Source organism: Grammomys surdaster, unplaced genomic scaffold, assembly GCF_004785775.1.
Source record: "Grammomys surdaster isolate TR1022 unplaced genomic scaffold, NIH_TR_1.0 167, whole genome shotgun sequence".
In the NCBI taxonomy this organism is placed as follows: Eukaryota; Metazoa; Chordata; class Mammalia; order Rodentia; family Muridae; genus Grammomys; species Grammomys surdaster.
In genome coordinates, this window is record NW_021604615.1 from 5057011 (window position 1) to 5070269 (window position 13259).

Consider the following 13259-nt stretch of genomic DNA (forward strand, 5'->3'; position numbering starts at 1 on the left):
AGAGAGAGAGAGAGAGAGAGAGAGAGAGAGAGAGAGAGAGAGAGAGAAAAGAGAGAAAAACAGAATCCCCAGATACATGTATTAAATTGTCCAAGAACAAAATTAGTCAACAAAAAAGCAAAAATTTTAAAGTGTAGACAAGGTTACATTGAGTAGGCAAACATCCACCTTTGTACTGTCATTGATGTCTTCTGCACTTTATTTTATTTTAAAGATGAAAGAGAATGTGCAGTTCTAATTGGTAACTCTCGTGGTTTTCATATTATTGACTAAACAATGGATTAATCTGGTTATGAGCAGAATAATCAATGGCTTCTTTGTTCTACACGGTTAAAGTATAGTCTGATTACATTGTCCTCCTGTTGCCTCGACTCTGTGGTAAATAGTAAATAGATGTGGTGGGTGACATCTGAGCACTTTCCACACTTTTTTTTTTATAGTTTTTGGTTGTGACATATTTTTTTATCTGGTCATTTCTACCATGTAGTGATGGATACATATAACAAGAAGCAAATATGTGCGATAAAACCCAGATAAAATGCATGCTTGTGTTGAGGGCTAGGGTTTCCGTGAGGGCACTCTTTTGGGTTTCCAGTAATTATCAGTAATTGCTGCTGCAAGGCCAGGTGGGAAGTGTGTAGCCCCCAGTCTGGAGGAAGCACAGCGCTACCTGCCAGGCTGATGGCAGTAGACGGAGCATATTGATACTGTGTCTCCATTGTAACAGTGGCTTTTGATTTGGATACATTTCTGAAACATGATGGGAACTTCTCTATGGGAAACAAACCAGTGTATTAACATAAGCAGGAAGCCCATGCATCACCGACAGATGCTTTACCTACTCATTCTTCTAACCTAGATATGACAGTCCCGTTCCCATCTCCTTTTGGAACAAACTTGGGATTTGATCTTTCCCTCTCTTTTTTTTCTATTTTTATTTTTATCATAGTTTCAACCCCCTGGAATCTTCTGTCCAGCTATTCCTTGAGTTCTAGTAAACTGGGTACTGTTCTTTAACATAATTCTTTTTTTTTTAAAGATTTATTTATTTTATGTATATGAGTATACTGTAGCTGTCTTCAGACACACCAGAAGAGGGCATCAGATATCATTACAGATGGTTGTGAGCCACCATGTGGTTGCTGGGATTTGAACTCAGGACCTCTGGAAGAGCAGTCAATGCTCTTAACCACTGAGCCATCTCTCCAGCCCTTTAACATAATTCTTGCTGATTTAAATAAAGTATTTTCCCCTTTACTCTCTCCTTTCCCTCTTCCCCTTCTCCTCCTTACTTCCTCCATCACACTATTAATAAAAACCAAAAAGCCAGGGTCTCCCAAACATTGAGCAAATATGTCAGTGAGTCAAACCTCAACACACCAGGTATAACCTTAAAGCTTTGCTGACCTACAGTTTTATTATGAAATCTCATCCTCCAGCTGCTTGTAGAGACCCTGAGCTCTAGGAAGACAAAGGAAAGATTTGAAATCCTCAAAGCAGCAGTGGGACAGCAAATGGGCATTGGAATACGTATATCTATCTCTGCTCTGGTCAGACAATCATGAGCTGGCCACAGTTGTTCCCTTAAGGTCATTGTGTCTTACCTGAGACAGAGTGGGGTGCATTCATTGGTCATGAAGAGACAGTAAGAACACTTCCATGAGGGCGTTTTGGCTTCTGTGTCTTGGCTCCTTATAAACAGAAGTTTGTAGGTGCCCTGATGTACCTTTTCTTCCTTGAGAAAGTACAGATGCTGGTTCTTGAAAGCATTAACCATGAAAAGGCGGCATTCTCCTCAACACAACCTGGGAACAAACCCCCCAGTCAGTGCCTGGGGGAACTTCAGATCGCTCTATCTGCACAGTCAAAATCCACAGAAACAGGCTTCCTCCCATGCCACAATCAGAGGCTGCGTTTTCATCACATTCAGTGGCAGCTCCCAGCTCTAAATGACAGCATGTCAACACCCTGATGAACTAAATGTACTCTCACATCTCCGGCCCTGATTCTGCGGGCTTTGCCATTACCTCATCTGCATAATGCTTGCTCATCTTGTCGTCCATAGCAACCTCGACCTTCCATTCATGTCCAGAGTCTATTCACCAGCACTATTAAGAGTAGATTCTCTGGGATTTCAGAACACAAGAAACACTTCCTTCTTGCTCCAACTCTTACTACCCCTTGAGCATTTTGTGCAGTAAGTCATGATGTCATAGGCAGATAAATAAAACTTCTACCATGCACTCCATCAGAAATGCATATCTTTAAACATTAATAAGCAGGAACAGTTTAAGCTCATGGGTTATGTCATAATGCCTGAGCCCAAAGACCAAGACAAATAAATGCTTTCAGTTTAAAACTGCCCTAGTCCGAGACTCATATTCTACTTTGGTTAAAACAGGAAAACCCCATATAAGACGACTTAGGTGGTTTTTCCTTCAGCATAATGTTTTTTTAATGAGTTACTGGATCGCTGTTTCTACAACAATTCACATATCAATATTGCCTTACTTTAAAAAGAATTTCACAACCACAGATCTCATCTAGTGTATACTTCCATTCATATATCCACATAATAATAAATTCTACAGGACACACAGCCCGTTAAGCATCACATATGACTACCTGGCTAAATCTCTACAGAATAGAATTGTAAAGTTTTAATAAAACCATCAATCAACTCCTGAGGAATTTTTCTCAGGAAGGAAATCTGGCGCTTGGAAGATTGGTTTTGGTCTTATCATATTGTACTTCTATTTCCATTTTAGAAATAAAATCCTATTTATCCTATTCCCTGCAGGCACTTTTTCCTTTTTTTTTTTTTAATCAAAATATGTGTTGACTAAAGTAAAGCAGAGGTCAAAGGCTGGTCCTTGTCATTGTCTTCCCCTCTGGAATTCTCCACAGTGGGGGCTAGGGAAGACTTGATGGCCTGGCATGAGGCTGCTTTCATTACCCCTGTGTTTATGGAACCTGCCCTTAGGGAAGGCTTCTCCTAGAAAACACAGTATTACAGTTGTTTCTTCTGAGCCTCACTGGTAAATTTCAGTTAACAATATTGTTTTCTTTTGTACTCAAAGTAAATCTTGTTTACTTTGAAAAACAAAGTAAATCTTGTTTACTTTGAAAAGCCAGGAAGTGCAGAAAAACATTATTAATTAGCCTTGCAGAGAAGCAACATCAGGATAGACAAAGGTGTCTATGAAGACTTCACTCGAGACTGAAACGGTGAGGAGAAATAGGGCTTGGCTCTGCTGAACCCACCGCTCTTTCCTGTGAGCTCATGGAAGTGCTTTGTGACGCCAGGCAGGAGGATGCTCTGAGGTGTGGCCAGGGAGACACCACATGGATACAGACGGCAAAACAGACTCTGTAATTATCATAAAAGTCTTCTGAATTATTATCTACTTCCCCATCAAGATTAATACACAAATCATTTATATTCTCTATTGACGAGCAATAAATGATTGTATCGAATTCAAACATACATTTACAATACCACAGACCGGGGATTGTGCTGAAATAAATGCAGCCCGTCACATAGGAGGTTTCAGTTACAAAAGCTATGGAATACTGATGAGAGGAATTAGCAAAGATCAGAACAGACCAGTCGAGAGTTCTTCAGAGTGACGGAATTCAACGCTGCTAGCATTAAAATTCCCTCCATATCCGTTCGTCAATTAAACACATTCATCAAAATCCCAACAGGCGTTTCTGTGAAAATTCACATAGATTCTGAGTTTCACATAAATATGCTAAGTGCAGTGAATAGCCACAAATAAAATAAATAAAAAAATCTTAAAAGCAAACAAAGTTGGATGTTTCATGTGAGTTAATTCTTCCTGAGACAGGGCCATCAATCAAATCAATAAAGTAGTGTATCAATGCAACACACGGAGAACCCTGAAATAGACTCACCAATGGCCGATTGATCTCACCAGCAAATACAGCTAATTAGTTGAGGAAAGACAGGATTTGTTCTCAAAATGGGTGCTGAAACACTCAGGCAGCTGTAAGGAAAGACACTGGGCTGCGATTTATAGAAAGCCATGTAAACAGGAGGGCACACACAGGAGACCACAGGGCTAGAAATTCCAGAATAAAGCCTAAGGAGTGAACTTTGCTGCGCTTGGGTTGAGAAAGTAATTCTTAGATAAGACATAAAAAACAAAGGAAAACCCAAAAATGAAAAAAAAAAGTTGAGTTATATTGTCATGGAAATAAACTGATAAGAATGCAGAGAGGAAGGAAATCTTCAAGTGTTCATCTAAATATTTGTGTCCAGAATATAGAACATCTAGTGCCTAAAAGCAGAGAGCATCACCCCACACACACCTTACTGAAGAGACACTGCCTGAAACTACAAAACTGAAATAGCCAAATCAACTCTGAGAATAAAGCTGGAAGTATCTCGTTCCTGAGTTCAAACTATACTCCAGACCTGCCTTACTCAGGATGGAACTGGATTAGAACAGTTTGAGAAGTAGGAGAGAATAATGTCCACAGAAGTGGACTCAGGCAGGTGTGGCCAGCTGGGCCTTCACAGCAACTCACAGAGGGACACAACAGCCTCCTCTGTACGTGGCCTTGTGACAGCTGGACACCTGCTCTCCAAAGGCTGAACAGGGCCTTCACTTTACAGATGTAGAGACATAAAGGAGAGACTAATAAAGGTGAAATGTGTGCTTTCTAAGCACAGGAGGGAGCCCACAGAGAACACATTCAGGTGAAATGTGTGCTTTCTAATCACAGGAGCCCACAGAGAACACTTTCCTTAACAGGGACCTTGACTGCTATTTTTGGATTTTTTCAGATACAATGCCAAAAGCATAAGGAACAAAAGCAAATGTCCCCAAGAGGGACTCCTCCACCCTAAAAGACTTCTGCACAGAAAAATACATCACTGAGGCCAGTAACATGACTCAGCAGGCAAACTCAACTGCCACCAAGCCTCGTGACCTGAGGTCAATTCCCAGAACCCATGTAGTGGAAGAAAAGACACAAATATTGCATATGTACTCTGACAAACATATATATGCCATGGTGTGCACAGCCACACCTCCCCCACACAATCAGTCCATCAATCAATCAGTCAATCAATGCAATTTTAAAAATATATAACGGATTAAAGTTGCAAACCTCGTACATGATAAATATCAAAATATATGAGGAGTTCACAGAACTCAATAGCAAATAACAAGAAAACAAAAAATAAAGCATGTAAATTTTTTTTAAAAAACAGCCTTAAGGCTTCATTATTTTGCAGAGAAGACACACCAGCAGCTGAGAATCTTTAGGAAAGTACCTGGTATTGCTAACCTCAAATAGATGAAGATCAGAACCTCAGAGAGATAAGAATCTACTACACCCATTAGGATGCCTGCTTTGGAAGAGGCCTGAGGCAGTCCTGGTGAGAGTGTGGTAGTAGACTTGTGCTCAGGCTGGGTTGTGGGAAACCATAGAGGTCGCTCAGAAAGTTAAAATTCACCTGCCTTGTGATTCCAGAACCCCACTGCTGGGCCTTATCTGGAAAGAAGTGAGGTAGAGATCCTGAAGACCTCTCTGTACTCTGTGTTCACATCAGTGTTCTTCACGATGAATAATATACAGAAATGTTCTCAGGGCCCACCCTTGGAGAGATGGGAACTCAGGGACCAATCTACACTGGGAAGTTATCAAACTAGGAAACTAATCCTCCCCTTTGCAACAACATAGATAAACCGGCAGTGCATCACGTGCAATAGAGTAAGGCAGACCAACAAACACTCGTACCTCACAACCTTGCTCAGGTAGAAACTCTAAAGGCAGATCTGAATGGAGCAGAGGCTACAGCGGTGCTCGCTGAGGACTGGGGTCACAGGTACAGATGTGCAGGTCTGAAATGAATATGTTCTGAGGTCATGGTCAGCATGGTCTCTGAATCAACGCCATTGCAATAATCATTCCCAGCTTGTGTCAATACACCACCATGCACTCCTTAAACAAAGTCAGCTTTCCTTTAACAGTCAACATATAAAACATAAGACAGTCTAATTAAAATCATAGTGAGACACCACTGACAACATTTAATAATTGATTCCAATGGGCACAGAAGGGAGGATAAAATAAATTCTCTCCATGACTAGTTATTTTGATTACAGGATTATAAATGTTTTTGTCACATATCACTGAACTGAGACTGGAATGGCTGCTCAGTGAGTAAAGCATGCAGATGTCAGTTTGAATCCCTACTACCCCCTGAAAGCTGGGTGTGATGATGTGTGTCTGTCACCACCTCTGGGCAGGCAGCAACATGTGGATCTGTATCCTCCAGGCTTGCTGGCCAGTAACCAACTCAAAACAGCAAGTCTTGGGGTTGATGAGAATAGGGTATTTTCTCAATTAGTGATTGATTGGGCAGAGCCCATCCCATTGTGGGTGGTGCCATCCCTGGGCTGGTGGTCCTGGGCTCTATAAGAAAGCAGGCTGAGCAAGCCATCGGAGCAAGCCACTAGGCAGCACTCTTCCATGTCCTCTGCATCAGCTCCTGCCTCTGGGTTCCTGTCCTGCTTGAGTTCCCGAAAACACTAGCTTTGATGTGAACTGTTGTGTGAAGCCATGAGTGAAATAAACTCTTTCCTACCCAAGTTGCTTCTGACCACGTTGTTTTATCACAGTAATAGAAACCCTCACTGAGACATTGAGAGACATAGTCTCAAAATAATGAGGTAGAGAAGCAATTGAGGATATCAACCTCTGGCTTCCTCATATCCCTCTTCAGGTGCTTGTACACACATACACACACATACACACAGAAAGAGACAGAGAGAGAGAGAGACAGAGAGAGAGAGAGAGAGACAGAGAGAGAGAGACAGAGAGACAGAGACAGAGATACACAGAAAGAGACAGAGAGAGACACAGAGACAGAAAGACAGAGACACGGAGACAGAAAGATAGAGAGAGGGAATGAGGGGGAGAGGAAGAGCATTGTACTGTATACCTACAACAAACCAATTTTACTGTGTGTGAAACAGATTAACTTATAATTCAACAGAACAAGTTCACCCAGCTCTAACCAGAGTCATCCCCACTCCTACGCATCAGAAGACACAACTGTCTGTATACATTCACTTGATAAAATGGACGTGCATTTCTGCCTGAACGCTGACATTAAAGGAGATTGTTCTCAAACTTTGCTGTAAAGTGTCATGTTGCACATTCAGTAATTATTTTGTGGGGAATATTATGAATTCAGGGCTTGCAGTAGCTTTTGTCTATATCTTGCTTTGCCTTGTCTGAACTGTTTGAAAGTTACAAGCATTTATCTGTTTGTAATATGGCAGTCCTTAACACTTAATTTTTTTATTCTAACATTTCAATACAAACTCAAAATATTGCCTATGGCTCTGTACATTAAATCTTATACCCATTGTATTTTAATCATGATTATAACTTTTTCATTTGTTTACAAATCCCTTTTCACATTTAAATTCAGTGCCTAGTGCAATCATGCACTTCAAGCAATTTTTAAATTACCTATTGATCTTTCTATTACAGTTAAATATATCCTGGTAAACATTTTCTTTTGGAGTTGAAATGAATGTATTTTTTTTCAGAGGTAAAACGGAATGGCAGGTGGGGTGAAGAGAAAGCTTTACATTTTCTGCACCTATAGGACACGTTTTTATCTGAGTAAACATACCTTCTGTGGTCCAGGCTCCCGTAGCTTTTGATTGATACAGCAATGTTAGAAGAAAACTAATTACGGTATTGATTGTTTCTTGTAGAAGTCCCCTGGTGCTACCAATCGCCAAGCAGGACAGTTTACTGGAAAAAGATATTATGTTCAAAGACACAACAAAAGGTCTGTGCAAGCAGGAGTCCCAGGACGGCCCTTCTGAGACCAGTATGGTGAACAGCTGCAGCAAGTCAGAGCAGGTAACTGCAAGGTCACGGTGAAAACCTACATCTTCAAAGCTAACCTGCTACCTTCCATTCAAAGATACATTAAAAACGCATAGACTAGTGTTCTGTTTAGAATTCCTGTCAATATGGTCATTCTAATGGTCATTAATAAATACAATTGCTATTTAATTTTAGAGAAGTTTTAATTTTGCAGTATATTTTCAGTTGTCTTTGATCATTAAGTAGTATCTTTTTTCTTTTTTTTTTTGTTTCTTCCAATTACATATACATTGGTAAAAAGATACAATGAGAGGCATTTCTTTTAAAAAGAAGCTATGATGTGTGTGTGTGTGTGTGTGTGTGTGTGATCACTTAAGATTCAATGCCCAATTTAAGGGAGATTGCTTTGCTATTTTGGAGGGTTATGAGCTTAAGAAATAGAAACTAATACGTTTTCTTCTTTCTATGACAGAAGTAAATGATTTCTTGTGTCTGGTGCTTGGTGAACAGCAGAGTTATGCTCACCCGTGTTCCTGTTTCAGTGTCTCTAACTCAGAGTACTGTCTTTTATTCATTTTCCAAATAGTCTCGTTCTGGTGTCAGTTTTGTGACTGTGGAAAAAAGAATACCCTGACAAAGGCAACTTTGGGGACCATGTTTATTTTAACTCACAGTTCCCAGTTACAATCGGTCATTGCAGGGAAGTCAGGGCAGCTGGTGACATCACAGCTGCAGTTGAGAACGAAGAATAAATACATCATTGCTCACACGATCACTCTCAGCTAACGTCCTTGTTCTTAAACCGCTCAGGACATACTCTGCCTAGGGAATGTCAGTGCCCACAGTGGGCCATGTCTTCCTACTTCAGTTAATGATCCTCAGGACATACTCTGCCTAGGGAATGTCAGTGCCCACAGTGGGCCATGTCTTCCTACTTCAGTTAATGATCAAGACGCTCCCTTGTGGATATGCCTACATATCAACCTGATCTAAACAATACCTTATTAATACCCTCTTTGCAGGTAATTCTGTGTTGTGTCTAATTGGCAGCTAAACTAACCAGGATACCCTCTGCTCACTATTAAAATTTAATTTAAATTGCTTAAAATGAATCAAAGAAACCAAAAAGAGTTTGGGAGGTCTTTTTATTGCCGTTGTTTTGAAGTATTTCCTTAACTGGCTTACATGTGGAAACTGAGATGAATCAGACTTTCCCACGACTGAAGCTTACTAACAGAAACATTACAATGCAGTTGTAATCCTTACGTGCCCCGTGTAGCGCTGATATGTGAGCTATTCTATGTTACCATTAATTTGTCTTCAAGCTATTAAATATATCTAAGTCTATCCATAGTACAGCAATAAATGCTTATTTAATTAAAGAAACACAACCCCGATTCATTCTTTGATGTAAATGCTGAGATTTGGGCCTCTGTGGAGACGAATTAATTCTGTCTAGTGAATTAATAGATTGTAAGTGATCATTTAACATGGGGTTTCTAGAAAACAAACAAGTTCTTCAAAACTAAGAAGGCTTTTACACCATCCCAGCATCAGGCAGGACCTTCCTTGTGGGTGATTTCTGTGTTCTTATTGACGCCTCTTATGTATCCTTGATGTAAGAACACTGGTCATTTTCTATACCTTGCCTTTGAAGGACATGGTGGGGATTTTGGATTACTGACATATAACACTTACTAAACCCATTAAAGTCTCCCCTGCAAGCCAGATCACAGACGATTCAAGCAATGAGCCACTGGATGGTTCTTCATAGAAGAAGCCATGCTATAGATGGCTGGGTCATGCAGTCACGCTCCATAGGAGAGCCATGGAAAAGACTTTTCAACGCAACAAAGTACAAAGTAACATTTTAGAGACAAGTATGTAGCGTGGACATTTTTGAAAATTAAAACAAAACCACTTAGCACCTCTTCTTCTGGGTTTTTGTAAAATGTAGCTTTACCAAATGGTAACTCTGCAGATGAATAGTTAAAGGCTATCTCCAGTCCCATCCATCCTTCTGCAAAAGACATAGAAAAACTGCCTTGTGTAGAATCTCTGTAAGAAACGCATGCCTTCAAAAGCTGCCTAGAATCAAGCATCAGAGCTCTCTTCCGTTGACTTTGAAATCTTGATAACTGCAAGGAGCTGCCTGTTCCTGATGGTCTCTGGTGCCATGTGAATCACTGTATAAGTGTAAACCAGCCATAAATTGTTTCAATCATTCAGTGCCATTCTAGAACATTTTCTTCAACCCAGTGCAAACGTATGGCTGGGGATAAGAACCTGAGGGCTTCTAGCTAGATGCTGGGAGTTGCTCCTATGGGCTTTCTGGCAATACCAGCAATGCTTTCTCTACCTACAGTAGAAACTGACTTGAACAATCTAGACTTGTCCCTGGGTAAAAGAGGAATTTTATTGCATTAGTAGAAGTTGTGCCTCTTAAGTCCCCGCCTCCCTCCCTCCCTCTCTCTCTCTCTCTCTCTCTCTCTCTCTCTCTCTCTCTCTCTCCTTCTCTCTCTCTCCCTCCCTTCCCCCCTCTCTCTCTTGTTTTGAGAGTTAGAATGCATACTAACTTGCAGACAGTTTGGACTTTATTTTTGAATGGTCCACATTCTTGCAATCATATGTATCATACAACATGGCATATCATATACGTCTATTATTCTTTCTGACTATACATGTATCCCCATACCTACATTCTTGTTGTGAAGATCTATATCATGCATGAGATTTTAGTTGCAGAAAGTGGTGGGATGCTCATAAAGACTTTAAACTAAGATTCTGATGATGATGGAGACAGGAGAGATGGGTCCTGGGTTCTGTTCCCAGAATCCACATCTTGTGGCTCACAACCATCTGTAACTTTGCACACCCTCTTTGACCTCTATAGGTGCCTCCACATATATAGGTTTCATTTCCTATATATCCATGTAAGGACTTCTGCCAGGATCTCTTTTCTTTCTACAAAATGTATATTTTTCCATCTATACTTTTTTAAAGATTCCTGTTATATCTAAGGACAACCACTCTAGAGTACAGAACAGTTCACTGATAAAGGAAAATCTTCAACTCCTCTAACTTACATCGTAGCAAACGGTTACTGAGCACTGTAGTCCTCCCTTGTCTTTAGTAAGGGTCCTAGTGAGGGTTTCTATTGATGTGATAAACAAACACCATGACCAGCTGCAGCTACGCTTCCATATCTTAGTTCATCACTGAAGGGAGTTAGGACAGGAATTCAAACAAGACAGGAACCTGAATGCAGGAGCTGATGCAGAGACCATGGAAGGGTGCTGCTTACTGGCTTGCTCCTCCTGGCTTGCTCAACCTGCTTTCTTATAGAACTCAGGACCACCAGCCCAGGGGTGGCCCCACCCACAATGAGGTGGGCCCTCTCCCATCAATCACTAATCAAGAAAATGCCTGTAGCCCATTCTTATTGAGGAATTTTCTTAATCGAGGTTTTCTCTAACTCGTGTCAAGTTGACAAAGAACTAGACAGCATAGTGGGTATGTCCAGCTTTGCCTCCTCTCCCAACTCCCTTTGTGAACCTCCTGTGTTGGGTAATTACTAAACAGCCATGGCACCTCTGCCCGTTACCTTTTCAACTGCTGAAAGGACGCTTTAATAAGGTGAAGCTAGTCTTGTCTTCCAGCCATTTAATACCCTGGGCAGCCATAACTCTTGGAACTGTGTAGCTATTCCTGAACTCTTTAGGGTTTCACGACTTCTACATACCTGCTCTTTGCTTCCACTCACAGCCACCCTGGTCCTCAAAGGCGTCCCACACACCATCCTGGTTCTTCAACTCCATCTTAAGAGACTTGTTCTTCCAAATGATTCTCACTTACAATTTGAGCACAGCCCCCAAATAAGGACAGCCTAGATCACCACAGAGCAAACTTTTTCAGAGATCTTTTTCCTTCTGTGCATTTTCTACTCTTGTAATTTATTATTTATGTCCTTGCTCATCCTTCCAGCGGACTGAGAACACATGGAGATGAGAGATAACATCTCCTTTTATTTTCTTTTTCTGTCTTTACATCAAACTACTAACCTAAAGCCTGTCAGAGAGTAGAGAAGCTAGGAACTCTGTGAACTCCTGAACATGTTTCTGGAGCTGCTCGTCACACACTGCCCTCCCTTTCCTGACTGTTACACAGTAGTAACCAGCCCCCAACTTAACTCTTACTCTGATAATCAATCTTCACTGTCAGCTCAATGGGATTTGAAACCTCTGGGCATGCCTGTGAGGGTTTTCCAGAGATTTTTAATTTAAGAGAGAGGAACCCCCATAAGTGGGTGGTTTCATCCAACTGAATAAAAGTTGTTGAAAGAGAAGGTAGACAGCTGAGTTCTGGCTTTCCCTCTCCTGGTTGACACCTTGACGTCTTAGGTCAAGCTGGTGTCACCAGTGCAGCTTCCTTGCTAGCAGTGATTCTGTTTCTCTGCCCTCCGAGGTCAAATACTTCTTTTAAGTCGTCTTTCATCCGTGTTTGGGAATAAGGACCAGAAAAATAGAGTCACCAATCATGAAGTCAGCTCTTCCCACTGTCAGCCTGAAATTCTGTTGAATAGTGAATCAGATCACTCTGCCTGCAGCTTCTTCCGTGTGAGGTCTGGTCACTCTCACCTGTCTTTGACAAGAAGCTGCCGCATGCACTATATAGGTTTCTTCTACTTCCCGTGTTTCCTCTTAGAGTCCTTTCCTCTGATGTTCCCTTTCTGTTCCTTAATCATCAACCCTGACAAGTATTCGAATTGAGCCTGTCTCTGTTCAACTCTAGAAGATATCACCACAGTGTGTGGTCCCTGTGTCTACTCTTCCCAAATAAATCTTAGTTAACCCTCAGCTCCCTTAACCTTTATCACTGACAGTGTTTTATGTAGCAAGGGGCTATCCAGTAATGTCCTCACTTTCCCACCCCCCCTTCCTCCAGGATGTCCCTCATGGAAGTTTGCAGAGTGGCCATTGCCATGGAACTGTGTAACTAAACACACCTGTGTTACATGCTCAGCCACAGAGCTGACACTGGACTAAGTTCTTCACATGAATTGAGTATCTGAGACTTAGGGCAAGGTGGCTAGTTGTCAGAAGTTTTGAGATCAGGAATATTTTACGATTTGGTTTTTCAGTGAGTAATCTTGCTTCTGTTGGCATATTGTGTTCTCCTGTAGAGAAATGGATAAGTGTCCAAGGCCCAGGAACTCTGAGCCATGGTGTCTTCTAAACGGATTATGTGACATTCTGCCCTCCCAGGCTTGAGATGTTGAAGACAGAGCCTCTGCCTCTGCCTCTGCCTCTGCCTCTGCCTCTGCCTCTGCCTCTGCCTCTGCCTCTGCCTCTGCCTCTGCCTCTGCCTCTGCCTCT

The 13259-nt window shown here is 41.4% G+C and overlaps 1 protein-coding gene across 1 annotated transcript in view; it reads left to right on the top strand.

The window, feature by feature from the left end:
* Nucleotides 1-13259, top strand: part of Myo16 (myosin XVI) — a 356137-nt gene that overhangs the window by 92031 nt on the left and 250847 nt on the right. The window contains exon 9 of the mRNA XM_028766338.1: nucleotides 7767-7917. Within this exon, the coding sequence (XP_028622171.1) occupies nucleotides 7767-7917 (151 nt within the window). The remainder of the gene's footprint in view (nucleotides 1-7766; nucleotides 7918-13259) is intronic.